The sequence below is a fragment of the Carcharhinus amblyrhynchos genome, chromosome 8 (assembly GCF_965287045.1).
Source record: "Carcharhinus amblyrhynchos chromosome 8, sCarAmb.v2.hapA, whole genome shotgun sequence".
NCBI lineage: Eukaryota > Metazoa > Chordata > Chondrichthyes > Carcharhiniformes > Carcharhinidae > Carcharhinus > Carcharhinus amblyrhynchos.
This window is the reverse complement of record NC_137331.1, coordinates 54,308,468-54,325,628: the sequence shown is the minus strand read 5'-3', so window position 1 is coordinate 54,325,628 and position 17,161 is coordinate 54,308,468. Positions and strand designations below refer to the sequence as shown.

At 38.6% G+C, this 17,161-nt stretch overlaps 1 protein-coding gene across 6 annotated transcripts in view; it reads left to right on the top strand.

Moving 5' to 3' along the window:
* The window catches only part of LOC145346612 (ATP-binding cassette sub-family C member 8-like), a 212,764-nt gene that overhangs the window by 32,486 nt on the left and 163,117 nt on the right, over positions 1-17,161 (top strand). For all 6 annotated transcript variants that reach the window (XM_080194086.1, XM_080194087.1, XM_080194084.1 and 3 more), the window contains 6 exons: positions 540-612; positions 1,892-1,948; positions 2,047-2,235; positions 7,190-7,342; positions 10,003-10,158; positions 11,933-12,121. In XM_080194086.1, coding sequence (XP_080050212.1) covers positions 540-612; positions 1,892-1,948; positions 2,047-2,235; positions 7,190-7,342; positions 10,003-10,158; positions 11,933-12,121 — 817 coding nt within the window. The remainder of the gene's footprint in view (positions 1-539; positions 613-1,891; positions 1,949-2,046; positions 2,236-7,189; positions 7,343-10,002; positions 10,159-11,932; positions 12,122-17,161) is intronic.

Here is a 17,161-nt window from a genome sequence, read left to right as displayed (position 1 = left end):
ATTGCAGCTAATTCAGTAGCGACTGAACCTGTGACATTTCAGCAAATATCATGTGTTCTGTTATCTACTAAATCACAAGATTCTATGCTGATTTATTCAAAAGCAGAGAGTACATCCCAAATTGAGCCAAATTAATTTGTATTTTCTCACTTGAGGTTGACTGTATAAATCAGATTATTACAAAAATAAATTCCTTTGCTTCCACTTTTGAGTCAGAAGTTTATGGGTTCAAAACCCACTCCAGGCCTTTATATGTAATGCTGAGTGCGTATTGCATTGCCAGAGGAACAATCATTTGGCATTTAACAGAAATCTTATCTTTCTGTTCTGGCGAGTGTATGAAAACCCAGTCGAACTCTTTAGTAAAGAACAAAAGGTTCTTGTGGTTCTCCCTGGTCAACATTCCTACAGCAGCCAACATGACCAAAAGCCACATAACTAGTTGTTTACCTAATTTAATGTTTGTGAGAGTGTTCTTCATGTAAGTTAGCCATCATGTTTGTTCTCATTACAACAATGCCTTCTGTTTTATTGCGCAGGTGGATTTCATGGCTTTTGAAAAGTGGCTACCAGGAACCAGTTAAGATGGAAGATCTAGGAGAACTCCCTCAGGTTGTATATTACTTAGTATTTGTTAAAGTGTGGACTTCCTAGAAAGATGCATGCATAATACACAAATGGAATTATGTACATCTGATGTAAAAACAGTTGATAACTTTTTCAATTCTATTTGAGTTGGTGACAAAATGTAATTCCAAGTTGAGGTACTTTCTGTCCGTTTGTCGTCCTTTCTAACCCAGTGAGCTAAGGTCAATTTCAGTCTTTCAATTCTAAATGTTATTAATCTATTTGGCTGATAATTTTGTTGGCGCCACCATTTGAATGCATTATTCTTTTAGATGCGTATAAGGAATTCTATTAATAAAAATGTAAATCTTGGCGCATTTAAAACAAAAAAAATTGAAATTTTGAGATAAAAGCAAATTACGTGGATGTTGGAATCTGAAACCAAAAGAGAAAATGCTAGAAAATCTCAGCAGGTGTTGTAGCATCTGTAAGGATGTTATGCACATATTCTTTCTATCTGGCAACTTTGAGTATTTGATGGTAATTTTTTTGATTATATTCGATGCTCCCAACCCTGTAAGCTTTGAGTATGGGTCCATTGCCACTTTTTGGTGCCTTGTCTAAAGGCTGTTTTTCCTGAATGTGTAACCATGGTCTTGGCAGTCTAAACACCAAGTATCATGTGTGCTGTTATCGACTAAGTCACAAGAATCTATGCTGATTTATTCAAAAGCAGAGAGTACATCCCAAATTAATCCAAATTAATTTGTATTTTCTCACGTGAAGTTGACTGTATAAATCAGATTATTACAAAAATAAAAGTCTTTGCTTCCACTTTTGAGTCAAAAGTTTATGGGTTCAAACCCACTCCAGGCCTTTATATGTAATGCTGAGTATTGCATTGATGTGGATGTGCCGGCGTTGGACTGGGGTAAACACAGTAAAAAGTCTGACAACACCAGGTTTTAGTCCGACCGATTTATTTGATAGTAAACGCACAAGCTTTCGGGTTAGTCCCTTGACTATTGACTATTCACCTGATGAAGGGACTAACCCGAAAGCTTGTGCGTTTACTATCAAATAAATCGGTTGGACTAAAACCTGGTGTTGTCAGACTTTTTACTGAGTATTGCATTGCCAGAGGAACAATCATTTGGCATTAAACAGAAATCTTATCTTTCTGTTCTGGCGGGTGTAAGAAAACCCATTTAGTGAAAGCTGTTTAGTGAAGAACCAAAGGTTCTTGTGGTCCTCCCTGGTCAACGTTCCTACAGCACCCAACGTGACCAAAAGCCACGTAACTAGTTGTATTTTCTTCTTTTAGGAAGAAACTGCACTGAAAAATTTTGATTCATTGAAGATGTATTATGATAAGCAAAAGGTAAGTAAGTTTCTACAAAGTCCTTAGAATCTAGATAATTGTGTGTACTTTTATAAGGGAAAATGATGCTTGATCTGAATGATTTTTATTAATTTTAGGAAGAAAATAAATCTTCAGGAACAGCAGGATCACGAGATCTTGGAAAAGTTTATTTCAAGGCTTTTGGGGGACCTTTCTTGATGGCAGCAGTTTTAAAGGTTATAGGTGACCTGGCAGGATTAGGTGGGCCACTCTGCATTAATGGCATTATAAGATTTGTGTCTGCAGAGCCAAAGGAATTGGAGAAGGTAAGGGTACTTGTGTAATTTTCTGCACTAAACATACCTATAATTTATAATCTGGCCATTTTACTGTGATGACAATGTAGAGATCATGGCAGGCCAGAAGTTGAGAGTCTTAACAGCAAATTGTAAAATTGAGCTCTATAAATGCTAATTTATAGGCAGAACTATATCCTTGAAAGCTACTGGATTGTCATAACTCAACCTTCCATTGATGTATTTTGTGAAAGTAAACTTATCTTCCTACAGGTCTGACATATACTTGTCTCCAATCCCACGTCAAGTGATTGACTCAAATACCACATTGCATGGCCTAACAAACCACTTGATTGTTTATAAGAAACCCTTTTTTGGAAAGAAATTCCAAAGCTTAAGAGCTGGAGAGGTGAAGGAGGTAGGAGACCACAAGAGGCCAGAATTGAAGAAAAGCAACACTCAGGCTGAAAATGTTTACAAGATCAAGAACAGTGAGGCCATGGAAGGATTTGAAAATTGGGATAAAAATTTTCACGTTGGCTCAGTTCAGCAAGGAGAGTGGTGCTGGATGAATGGGGGGTGCGAGTTAGGATATGGCAGCAGAAGTTTGATGAGTTCATATTTATTGATCAAACAATAGAATAACATGGAGTTACTGGGGAGTTAAAGTCACATTCCTCGGTACACTAACAGTTTAAAGAAAAACAGGTTCAAATCTGAATGTGTCAAAATAAGGAAGGAAGCATTCTGGGAATAGAGTTAGTGTCTAGTTAGGGGCAACAATTGATGTCAGAGTAGAAAACATCAAATGGCACCATACATTCAAACAGAATAAATAGGGAAAAAGGAAAAGTTGTAGCGTTTGGTCAACCTTATAAGAGGTTGGCCAGGAGTGTTCTATTTCAGGAAGTTGGTTGAAGGATAGAATTAGAGGCAATCTATCTTTTTATTCTCTTATGGGATATGAGCATTGCTGGCTAAGCTAGGATTTTTATTGCCTATACCTACTGACCTTGAGAAAGTGGTGATGAGGTGCCACTGCAGCCTATGCCCTTAGGTTGTGGGTTTGGAATATGCTGTTGAAACAGCGATGGTGACTTGCTGCAGTGTATTTTTCTGCCAATGTGCATCAGTAATGGTCAGAAGTGAAAGTTGAAGGTGGTGGATGGGGCGCCAAACAAGCACCTTTTACACTTGTTTACAGAGTTACACCTAAAAAGTATGCATCACCTAATCCAACAAGTACAGTTTGAGTCTGAGCCTATTTACAGGGACCCAGTGAATCCCTCTTTAATGCATCACCGGCATACAATTAAACATAATTTATATACAGTTAGCAAAGAGAGCTTTAGAATAGTCGAGTATGGTGGTAAGACTTGGGCTTAACTTTGACTCCCCGAACTTATAATAGGGAAGTTTACTATTAATACTGGAAAACAAGAAAATGGCAGAGACTTGGACCAAGGATTTTGTATCTGTCTTCACAATAGAAGACACAAAAAATCCCAAGAATGGTGGAAAATTAGGAGACAAAAGGGATGGAAGAGCTAACAGCAATTGTGATTGCTAGCGAAGAAACACTGAGAAAACTCGACGACTAGCTTACAGGTCCCCTGGACCTGATGGCCTGCATCCTGAGTACGTTCTTGGCTGCAGATATTTATTTATCTTTATTGCCATACAGTGCAAAGCACATAGGCACAGTATTAAAAATGAGAACGACAACAACATCAGACAATACGTGTTGAAATCACGCTACATTTCTGACAAATCTTCTAAAAATCAAAACATTTTCAATATTGACAAGAAAATCAGGGAAAGCATTTCAAGTATCAACAATTTTATGTTTATATATATTTGCAAATATCAAGATGTGAACTAAATTTCAGTAGTTTATACTGATTGCCATGCAAAATATTGTAATTGTGAGAAAAGAACTTTTGAAGCTTACTGATAGTAAGACCATGTATCAATTTATAATCTTCAGCTAAATCAAAAATCAGATTTCTTCTCGAAAGATTGTAATCCAAGAATTCTTAAATGCTCCTCATAAGGTATTCACCTCATGTCTTCCATTTTCATGGCAATTTGGTGTTTGCAGACCGTATTACCTCTCTAAAAGCTCTCTATAAACTATATATCTCTTGGAAACTGGATACCAAACTGTGAATGAATATTCCAGATGTGGGCATACCAGCTGTTATAGAGTTTAAGATAACTATTGACATCCCCACTCAAAAAGGATGCATTCCGCACTTGTAAAACATTTTCTGCATTGTACTGCCTGAATCACGTGATTCGTAAACTTCAAACAGTCACGTCCAAATCATTTTCAGTAGTGGAATGTGCTAAAGACTGGCTTTCAATATGGTACTATGAATTAGGATTATGGTGGCTGAAGTGGAGAAATGAACTGGGTGGCATGGTGGCACAGTGATTAGCACTGCTGCTTCATAGTGCCAGGGACCCAGATCTGATTCCCGGCTTGGGTTGCTGTCTATGCAGAGTCTGCACGTTTTCCCCATATATGCGTGGGTTTCCTCCCACAGTCCGAAAGCCATGCTGGCTAGGTGCATTGGCCATTCTAAATTCTCCCTCAGTGTACCTGAACAGGCACCAGAGTGTGGCGATTAGGAGATTTTCACTGTAACTTCATTGCAGTGTTAATGTAAGCCTACTTGTGATACTAATAAATCAACTTTAAACTGAACACTTTGCCATATTAAAGGTACGTTGCCATTCCTTGGCACCATAGTAGAGAGTTCACTTCAGAGAAGTGTGTTTGAGAGCTCTGGATTATTTTTCTTAACTTGCAAGTACATTTTATGTCATCTGCATATTTCAAAACCATGCTATACTGCAAGTGGCCATCAACGTATTTAGTATAAGCCACAAATAAATGCAGCCCCAAGACACTTTCTTGAGGGACTCCTCATGCCAACATGCATATGCTGGATACATTGGTTGTAATCTTCCAAAATTCCCTGTTTTCTAGAAAGGCCTCAGCAGGTTGCAAAGCAGGAAATTAGCCTGACATTTGTCTTTGGTAAAATGCTAAGATCTATCAATAAAGAGGTAATAGAAAGATATTTAGAAAATCATATTATAATCAGGTGAGTCATTATGGTTTTTTGAAAGGAAATTCATGTTTGTCGAATTTATTAGAATTCTTTGTGGATGTAACAAGTAGGAGGAACCAGTGGACGCAGTGTATTTGGATTTCTAAAAGACATTCAGTAAGGTGCAACAAGAGTTTGTTGGGGTTGAGATGTTAGCGGAGGTAGAGGATTGTCTAACAAGAAATCGAGTTGGGACAAATGGGTATTTTTTGGGTTGACAAATTTAACATGTGGAGTGCCAGAGGGATCAATGCTAGGATCTCAACTATTAATGATCTATGTTAATGACTTGGATGAAGAGACTGATTGTATTGTGGGTAATTTTGCTAATGATACAAAAATAGAAAGAAAAGTAAGATATTAGAAGGTTACAAAGAGTCTGCAAAAGGATACAGATAGGCTAAATGAGTAGGTAAAATTTGACATATGGAGCATTAAATGAAAAAATTGAAAACCAGAATATTAAATGAAGAGAGACTGAAGAATGCTGCAGGACAGAGGAATCTGGGTGTCCTTATACTTGAATTTCAAAATGTTAGCATGCAGGTACAACAAGTAATTAAGAAAGCAAATGAAATTTTCACTGTTTATTTCAAAGACGGTGGAGTATAAAAGTAAGGAAATTTTACAATAACTAAAGGCATTCATGAGGTCACACCTGGAGCATTGTGTGCACTTTTAGGTTCCTTAAGGAGGTATATACTTGCATTGGAGACATTTCAGAGAAGGTTCACCTGGATTTATTCCTGGGATGCAGGGGTTGTCTTATGAGGAAAGGTTGAGCAGGCTGGGCAATATTCATTGGAGTTTAGCAGAATGAGAAATACCTTTATTGAAACACAAAATTCTGAGGTAACTTGAAAGGGTCGATGCTGAGAGATGTTTTCTGTTGTGGAGGAATCTAGAATTCAGGAAATGGTCTCAAAATTGATCTGAGGAAAAACTTATCTGAGAGTTGTTGGCTTTTGAAATTCTCTTCCACAGAGAGCGCTGGAGACTGGACCATTGAATATATTCAAGATTTTTGATGTGAAAGGAAGCAGTTAGCAAAGTGGAGTTAAGGCCACAATCAGATCAGCCATGACCTTATTCAATAGTGGAACAGACTCATTAGGCTGAATAGCCTACTTCTAGTCCTATTTGCTAAAATGTTATGAGCCTGCACATAATGTGCTCTGAATTCAACTTTATGGTATCCATTTTTATTACCTCATAGCTCTGTGATGCTTTGCAATCTCTTCCCGTCCCTTTTTGTTTTGGGCATGTAATTCGGAGTAGAGCTGTCTGGCACTGGTTAATAACTTAACTTAAAAAAAACAATTATCAGGCAAGCAAGTCATTCAGAAATCATAACATTGGTGACCAAATTGGATAACTACATTTCTGTCACCAAGTTTCTTCTGAAGGATGTTGAAAACTCCATTTATTCTGTCCTACGTGTAGTTATTGAGACAACCTGAAAACTTTATTATTTGTTCCATCCAGAAATATCCAAACCCAGTCAATGCGAATCGAGCCGTTTAAGCATCATTCCTATTCTTTATTTTGTCCAGTGTTCAGGTTGAGTAAGATGAATGAAAGTGCTATCAGTTTGCTTAACGCTGTTATTGTCGCTAATCTTCCTATTACTAAAACCTATTACTAAATTACTAAAGTAGATTTATCTACTGAGCACTGAAACTAAAGTGTGGCACAGAAGAGTTTTCTGTTAGAAATTTGAGTGGCCTGATTTATCATCAGTAAATGTAGAAAAGCAAATGTAAGGATCCAAAAACTGATGGTTTGCATAAATATATGCATATGCTTGAGAAGAGGCCACCTTTAATAGTCAATTAAATCTTATTTTATATCCTTACTTTACACAGGGAATACATTTTGTGAGTTTCTGGGAATTTACCAATAATGGATACATACTGGCATTCTTGATGCTGTGTACCGTTCTTGTTCAGAATGTTTGCTTACAGTTTTCATATTACATTGTTATCCGGGATGGAATACACATAAAAGCAGCTCTGCAGGTAAGATGCCTTTTTCTTTATTCATTTCTCCATTTAAACCAATTTTCGCACGCCCGTCCCGTTTTAAATATGTTTTCTTCCAGGGTCTGGTTTATGTGTTTATTTGTCAGCCCTATGTCCATGTCTTAGCAACATGGCCATTCTTCAGAGTCACGACTGAATGTAATCTTGAGGGATTAAGGGTACCTGATCCTATCCTCATCTAACATCCAGCTTCTGCACTTTAATGGGTATTTTTGGAAGCAGTACTCTCCCACTCTTTCCCTTTCCTCCAACATTCCCTTCTCTCTCTTTACCCTTTTCTTGCCTCCCTTTCCTTTCCTATTTTTCCTTTGAGGATGTAGCACTGATTCAGCAGAATTATACCACCAGGGGTAAAAGACATAAATTATGAAATCAGGTCTCTGTCTGGACTAGGTTTTTATTCTCTTTAATGTATAAGATTAAGGGTTTATCTAATTGGGGTGTTTGAAATGATTAGTGAGTTTGTTTTGTAGATGGGGAAAATCTATTACTTTTTGGGGTGGAAGGTGTTGTAGGGGAGGGGTCATGGGAAGTCTTGAATATGGTGTCTCAAAATTAGAGCTATACCACTTAAGGGGTCAGAAAACACTCCTTCACACTAAATCTGGAATACACTGATCTCTTCCAAAAAGCTGGTGAGGCATTTTAGTATTAAATCTGTTTCTGAACTGGATATAATTTGTGACTTTTTTCAAAATCAATTCACTTAATGCACTCTGAAGACAAATATTGAAATCTTGGAATTCTAAACAAATCCCTTGTACCAGAAGAGGTGGTCACGTGGATTTCTTGAGTAGTGTGTTCAGAAGATTGTCTTGTAGCTGTAGAACTAAACAAATTCTACTCTCACACAGCCAAAAATCAATCTCGTAACCAGTTTCCCCCATTTAAGTCCTGGAGTAAAGTCTTTGGTGCAAGGTACTGCTCTTTTGCTCTGTTAGCTTTGTTGGTTTTTACCAAATGCTGTATGTAGTTGCAGAGCTCCTCAGGAAGTAGCAGTTCTACTTTCACCTGAAGTTGAGTTTAAAGCTCGTCAGTCAATTGTCTGCTATCTGTTATGCAACCATACGCTATTCAGTTCAGGAGATGAGCTTGAGTCAGTTTTGAAAAGTCTTAGTTTTACTGCCACACAATTTTGTGTTGTTGAGGTAATTTTCCAAACTACCTAACACAAATTTATAGTATTTAAGGACTTGTTCTTCTTTTGCAATGTTAACATTCTATTTGGTGGCAGATGTGTCTCTCGTTCTCGTCACGTCTAGTTTGAAGTCACTAAAAGTGGAAGTGGTGAAAGTGGAAGGAAAAAGATCAGAACACTCGTTCGAGATCCCCTTCTGTCCCTCAGGGCAACTCTTGTCCTCTCTGCCTAAAGATCTGTGGCTCCAGGATTGGCTTGCTGAGTCACTTGAGGACTCAGATGAGGAAGCCTGGCAGATAGCATCCTCGTTTCAAGGGGCTGATAGCCAGCTCAAAAAATACAGGCGCTGGATATGAAAATTAGCGTTGTGCTGGGCTCCAACTGAAATTCTGGATTTACCATATGTTATGTATTAAAGTGACCGTATCTCTTCTGGTGTAACATCATGTGAGTTATAGAGATTCATGATTTTTGTGGCTCTTCCATCTTAGACGTGGAACAAGCAGCACCTTCTTAACAAACCTGCACTGTGTTTTACTACAACCCAGTATGTGGCACCTCATAACTTCCCTCTTTGTGGTAGCTATTGGTCAATGTTATACCATACAGGGAACTGGAGGCAAAAAATAGCTTATTTCATCTGTGATGCATTTTAACAGAACTATGGCGAATTGTTACACCCCATTTATGTACATTTGACAAAAGGGGCAACTGTTGCAAATATATATACTTCAGTTTAATGGGGGTAGTTTTGGGGTCAATAAATAATCTGCTTTGCAGAGTACGTTGGCAATTCTAATATTTAAGTCCAGTTGCGGGTCAGAATTTAGCAGCCATTTGACTTTGGTAGCTGTGGGTTGTGTTAACCAGTGCTCAGCAAACATAGCAGCTAAAAGAGGCAGGAATTTCCAGATTCCTAATCCAGCAGATAAGTGCTTTTCCAGCACTGCTTGTGGGACTAGGAGAAACAGATGTGTTTAACCTGTCCCTAAAAGCTAAATACTTAAACCCCAACCTCCACTGTAAACCAATCTCAACCTCTGCCTTCCAACCTCTGCATTGGGACTCTGCCTTCCCCTTCCTTGTGCCTACTCGCCCATGATCCAACCACTGCCTCTCCCCAACCTAAATCTTTCCAGTTACCAAGCACAATCTCCAGTGGTGTTCGGCTGCTGCATTGAAATGCATCTTGACAGCCTTCAAATTTCTAATAATTTTTAATTGATTTCAGCAGGATCTTTGCTTTCTGGGCATTTCTGAATTTCCAGACTGCCAGTAGTCAGCTTTGCTCCCTCCCTGTCCCCTTGCACAACAACCCCATTTTGTTGCTTTCGTGGGTATGCTTTGTGATTTTGATTGAAAATTGCACTGTACTATTTGCATAAGTGTAACTTACATTCATACTGCTTTACAGAAGTGGGTGTAATATAAAATGATGTGGGAAATGTGAACCACTTTTTGTCAGTAATATCAATGTGTTTTCCATTTCTTTCCCTAGACAATGATTTATTTGAAAGCTTTGTCACTGCCTATGTGGGCCTTCGGTGGGGGCCATCTGACAGTGGGCCAGATTATCAATCACATGTCAGTGGATGCTTTTCAGATAATGATGGCAGCATTTATGGGATACTATATTATTGCAATTCCGATACAGGTCAGTTAACTTCATAAAAGTTAAATTAATATTGATTTTTATTGAAAATGCAAAATGTATGAAGTAGGTCACACCTGAAATTTGATAAAGTGACCTTTTCCTTCTTTAGGTTACTTTATTATATAAAGCTCACAGATTATGTCAATTTTAGCATTTTATAAATATTTTATGTGCTATAGCCTTTGGTATTTTGTCTCTACTGTGTTGAAGATGCCTTTGAGATTGCTAGGTTAAGGAATGCCATATGAAAACAGAAAATGCTGGAGATGCACAGCATTTCGGTGCAGACTCGGTGGGCTGAAAGGTCTCTTCTGCACTGTATGATTCTATGATCTGAGGAGGGACAAACAGTTAATGGGTGGAATTTTCTCTTCCTGCCATTGGCAGGAATCGTGGATGGCAGTATTGAATGTGAGATCACAAGGCAGATACTTGCCAGTGGGGAAAAATGTTGGAAGGGCCTTCTTCTGTGTTGTAGACCTTTATGAATTTATGGTGATGATGTTAAAGTGTGTGAGGCATTCAGGACAGATGTCCCTTCTGCTAATTGCTGTTATCTGGAAACACTGAGTGGAACTTTTGTTTCCTGACTCCTGGACAGGACATAGAAATGTAATATGTTTTAACTAAGTGAAATGGTGAATTGTTGGATATAAAGCAAAAAGAAAGGTCAATGATAGGGCTGGTGTAATAACTCCTGTTTACCAGTTAGTTAAATAACAACTACAGTGCATATTTACTTATAACTATAATGCAGAGGCTTGCAGCCTCAGGGTTGCCAATCAGTTTCCTGGTTTGAACTGTTACAGAAACCTGAGCTTGCTGAGATGATCCCTCCTCTCTCTTCCATGATTGGTAACACAAAGTCACATGACCCTCTTGGCAGATCACCTCTTAAAGTGGAGAAACACCACAGATGGAAGATGAATGAGATTAAATGACAAAGGAGTTGGTTGTGCCAAGCTAAAGGAAGTGGTAATGGGAAAAGTAAAGAAACAAAAGATTGTCTAGAGGAGATGTGAATAGCAGATTGATGAACAGCTGCCATCAGAAAACAGAAACACGGGGGAAAATGAGGCTAAAACCAAAACTTGCAAAGAAAAGAAAATTAAACAAGGGAAGAGATTAGTCTGTAATTGTTAAACTCGGTGTTGAGTCTGGAAGGTGTGGAGCACATAATTGGAAGAAGAGGTGCACCTTGAGATTGTATTGAGTAAAGTTCAAATTTGTTATGTCTTGTGAGGGTACTGGAGAAAATTAGAAAGAATAGTGTGGTGCTTTTCCTCAAAACAAAAGCTTATGTAGGATCATCTCAAGTACAGCAGTTCCTCGTACAATCAAAATATTCAAGTGATACAATAATCAATAACACAGCAGCACAGTGGTTAGCACTGCTGCCTCACAGCGCCAGGGGACCTAGTTTGATTCCCAGCTTGGGTCACTCAGTTTGCGCATTCTCCTCGTGTTTGTGTGTGTTTCCTCCGGTGCTCCAGTTTCTCCCACAGTCTGAAAGATGTGCTGGTTAGTGCATTGACCTGAACAGTCGCCAGATTGTGGCAACCAGGGGAATTTCACAGTAACTTAATTGCAGTGTTAATGTAAGCCTTACATGTGACTAATAAATAAACTTTACTTTGAAAGTAGCATGATAAATTGTTAATGATTTCTATTACTACTTCAACGTGTTTGACAAAGAGTGTGAAACTATTTACCTTACTTGACTACTTTTAGCATTTATTTTCTATTAAAAGTATCAATTGTATTTTGATTTCAGATTATACTAGCAGTGCTATTACTCTACAATCAATTAGGGTATAGTGCTTTGGTTGGAGTATCTATCATCGTTGTGCTCATCCCCATGCAGTACTTCATCTCAAAACAATTGATTTCTATTCAAAGAAGAACAATGGAATATTCAGATGAGAGGACCAAGAAATCAAATGAAATGCTACAGAGTATAAAGGTAATGATTTATATAATAGAGATGCAAGATTGGTATAAATCTACACTCCTATCTAAACTAAGCACCAAAAATTGAAAAATGATTTGCATGAACTCGCCATTCTGGGACAAGTTCCTTTCCTCTTTCATATTCAAAGAATAATATTTGCTTTCATAATTATTGTGTCATCACAATTTTATTTAAATTTCAATATTAGCTTTAACTCTCCCCATTGGAATATTTAATTTTCAATTCTGTTAGAATTAGCAGTTATTTGACCAACGAGTACGGTGTCAGTATGAATGTGAGTGACCTTAGCATTTCAGGTTGAATTTTCCAGAAATGGTTAACACAGGTGATCTAATTCTCACTGTTATCTGCAAACGGAGACGAACTTAAATTTCCTTTTAATTCCTCCCATCTGCAGATTTAAACAGCCTGATCCAAATCACAAATGAATAAAACATGTGATTTGAAGGACTGTAATATGTTTATGTGGATGCTGCTGCCAGGCCAGCATTCATTGTTCACCTCTCGTTCCCCTTGAGAAGGTGGCGATGAGCTGCCTCCTTAAATTGCTGCAGTCCCTATAGTGTAGGTAAACGTACTGTGCTGTTAAGGAGGAAGTTCCCGGATTTTGAGCCATCAAAATTAAGGAACGGAGATATATTTTCAAATTAGGATGGTGTGTGACTTGGAGAGGAACTTCTAGGTGGTGGTATTATCACGTGCCTGCTGCCCTTGTCCTTCTAAATGGTAGGACATTTAGAAGGAAGGTGTTACCAAAGGAGATTGGTGAGTTTCTGCTGCCACTGTTTGACAATGATGGAGGGAATGAATGTTTGTGGAAGGAGTGGAAATCAGGTGGGCTGCTTTGTTCTGGACTGTGCCAAACCTCTTCAGTGTTGTTGGAGCTGCACCTATCTAGACAAGTGCAGAGAATTCCATCTCACTCCAGATTTGTACCTACTAAATGGGAAGTCGGGAGGTATCAGTGAAGAAGAACAAAAACAGGAAATTGATGGGAACGCCATTAACTCCAAGTTTCCTTCCAAGCCCATAATGTCATGATTGCTGGATCAAAATTCTGGGAATGTCTTTGACCTCTTGGGCTGATCTAGCAGTGGCACTGTTTGGTCATGGAAAGGGAGTAGAGAAGCAGTAACAGCTATTCAAGGCAATACATCATAACTCTCAACAAAATATATATACCATTTGAGAAAGAGAGAATCTACAAGAAGAATGTATTATCCATGAACTAATGAAGTTAAGGATGGCATCAAATTGAAAGAAAAGACTTACAATGCTGCAAAGATTAATGGTAGGCCAGAAGTTTGGCGAACTTTTAGAAAGTAGCAAAGAATTAAAAAAAAGAGGATTTTAAAGAGACACAAATAGCATCATAATGACAGAGTATCAAGAGGCAACAAAAATTACGAGTGAAAATAATAGGACTAAAGGCTGACAAGTCATTTGGACTGATGGCTTGTGTCATAGTGTTTTAAAGTAAGTGGCCACACGTCTGCATGGGTTTCCTCCAGGTGCTCCTGTTTCCTCCCACATTCTAAAGATGTGTAGGTTAGGTGGATTGGCCATGCTAAATTATCCATTGGTGTCAGGCGGGGTAAATGTCGAGCGTGGGGTTGAGGGGATGAGCCCTGGGTGGGATTGTTGTCAGTGCAAGCTTGATTCGCCAGGTGGTCTCCTGCACTGTAGGGATTCTATGAACATTTGTCATTGGAGTCCATTGTAAGGAAGTAGCTGTCAGATATTTAGAGAATCATAATACAATCAAGCTGAGTCAACATGATTTTCTGAAATGGAAATCATATTTGACAAATTTATTAGAATACTTTGAAGGTATGACAAGCAGGGTTGATAAAGCGGAACCAAAAAATGTAATGTATTTGGGTTTCCAAAAAGCACTACACAAGATAAGAGCTCATGATTTTGGAGCTGATATATTAATATGGGTAAAAAATTGGCTAACTAACAGGAGGAAGAGAGTAGGGATACATGGGTGATTTTCAGGATGACAAACTGTAACTAATGGGATGCCAGAGGGATCAGTGCTGGGGCCTCAACTACTTACAATCTATGTTAATATTAATGCATGAAAGAACTGAGTTTATTGTGTCCTAATTTGCTGATAATACAAAGATAGGTAGAAATACAAGGTACAAGAGGGATAAAGGTAGGTTAAATGAGTGGGCAAAACTTTGGCAGATTGAGAATAATACAGAAAAATGTGCGGTTGTCCACTTTCAATAACAATGGAAAATGGAAATGTACTTAAAAATTAAAATTCTCTGGAGTGGAGGAACAGAGAGGTTTGATGGCATGGGGCACAGATCTCTAAAGGAATTACAGTTGAAAAGGGCAAATTAAATTTTGTTTCAAGCATTGGAATACCAAGGCAAAGGTGATGAGAAATCAACGTGAGGCTTTCATTAGAGAATCGTATTCATGGATGTCCCAGCCCCAAGCAAAAATATATTTGTGTGAAGCTTTTACAAATTCAATACTTGCTCTGGTTCATGATCTTATAACAAGGGGGTAAGTTTAGGAATAATGCCTCCACTATTGTTCTCAGTAGCTCTGTTTGATGCAGTTTTGTGATACAGCCTTTCAGTTTTCTTTCAATCTCAGCATAACCTTGCATAGTGTTGACCTTGTGCATTCTGTTCTGAGGTTGTGGCTCGTTGCTTAAAGAACATTATGCATTGTTTCCTACGTTACTTTGAAGGGCAGTGGCTATTGTATTTCATTGGCTGAAATTGCTTTAAGTGAAGAGTCACACAAATGCAAGATTTCTTTTGTGCACACTGACTTATCAAGGAGTGGGCGGCTGTGTTGTGGGTTTGACTTACAACTTGATGCTTGTTATTGCTAACATCTGTGATGATGAATGCTTCTGGCATAAGATTTCTATACGTGTGTAGGATACAGATGCTATAGGAAAGATGGAACAGGAGGTAAGAGAAGGGGGAGTTGTGCTTTTGATTTAGGGAGAACATCACGGCCGTACTGACAGGGGATATATCCATAAGTTTGCCTACTGAGTCTCTATGGGTAGAACTGAGAAATAAGAAGGGGGGAGATCACTGTGATAGGATTGTACTACAGCCCCCCAAATAGTCAGTGGGAAATTGAGGAGCAAATATATAAGGAGATTACAGATAGCTCCAAGAAACGTAGGAAGGTAATAGTAGAGGACTTCAACTTTCCCAACATTGACTGGGACAGCCATTGTATTAGGGGCTTGGATGGAGAGAAATTTATTGAATGTATTCAGGAGGAATTTTGAGTTATAAGGAGTGGTTGGATAGACTGTGACTTTTTTCCTTGGAGCGTAGGAGGCTTAGGGGTGAACTTAGACGTCTATAAAATAATGAGGGACATAGATCAGCTACATAATCAATATCTTTTTTCAAAAGTAAGGGAGTCTAAAACTAGTGGGCATAGGTTTAAGGTGAGAGGGGAAAGTTACAAAAGGATCCAGAGGGGCAATTTTTTCACAGAGGGCGGTGAGTGTCTGGAACGAGGCAGTGGTAGAGGTGGGTACAATTTTGTCTTTTAAAAAGCATTTAGATAGTTACATGGGTAAGATGGATGTAGAGGGATATGGGCCTAATGCGGGCAATTGGGACTAGCTTCATAGTAAAAACTAGGTGGCATAGACAAAACAGACCCTTCGGCCTAACTCCATACAGTAAACCTCCAAGACTCTAGTACAAAATAACATTATTTATTATTTAATCTTCATTCAAGAGGATTGTAAATTTTGGAATTCTGTCGCAAAAGGTTGTGGTCATTCATAATTGATTATATTTAAGACTGAGATAGACAGATATTTAGTGTCTCCAGGAAACAAGATACATGGGAAGTGTGTTAGAAAGTGGAGTTGAAACAGAAGATCAGCTGTGACCCTATTAAACAACAGAGTCGACTTGATTGGCCACATGATTTACTCCTGCTGCTAAAACTTGGAGTGCAGAGGAGGTTTACTAGGCTGATACCGGAGTTGAGGGGGTTGAGCTATGAGGAGAGGCTGAATAAACTAGGCTTGTACTCGTTAGAGTTTAGAAGAATGAGGGGAGATCTCATTGAGACGTATAAGATGATGAATGGGATGGATAGGATAGAGGTGGAAAGACTCTTCCCGCTCAAAAAAGACAGTAGGACTAGGGGGCACAGCCTCAAGATAAAGGGGGGGCGGTTTAGAACGGAGTTGAGGAGGAACTTCTTCACTCAAAGGGTGGTGAATCTCTGGAATTCTCTGCCCGTTGAAGTGGTGAAGGCTACCTCGCTAAATATTTTTAAGACGCGGGTTGATGGGTTTTTGATAAGAGAGGGGATTAAGGGTTATGGGGAGAGGGCAGGAATGTGGAACTGAGCCATGACAGATCAGCCATGATCTTATTGAATGGCGGGGCAGGCTCGAAGGGCTAGATGGCCTACTCCTGCTCCTATTTCTTATGTTCTTATGAATCTGCAGAATTCTATGGTATGTGAATCACAAAAAACTACCATGCTGGTACAGCAATAAATTAACAATACAAATAAGATATTAGTCTTTTTATAAGAGTAGGGTTTTATAAGAGTTTTATTTTTTGAGTTCTACAACTGTACAGGGCATTGGTGGGACTAAACCAGTACAATTTTGATCTTCTTACTTAGAGGGATATACTTTCATTGGTGGCAGTTCCAAGAAGGTTCAACAGATTGATTCTTGGTATAGCGGATTTGGTCCATGAGGAAAGGTTGAGCAGGTTGGACCTATACTCATTGGAGTTTAGAAGAATAATGAGTGACATATTAAAACAAATCAAATTTTGAAGCTGATTGACACAGTAGGTGTTAAGGGAATGTTTACCCCAATGGGGAAATCTAGAAATAGGGCCAAAGTTTTAAAGTAAAGGAGTTTCTCATTTAAGATGGATATTTCAATGGTCATTAATCTTTAGAATTGTCTACCCTTTAAAGCAGTAGAGGCTGGGTCATGGAATATAAATAAAGCTAAATTAGACAGATTTGATGTACGAGGAAGTTGGAGTTTAT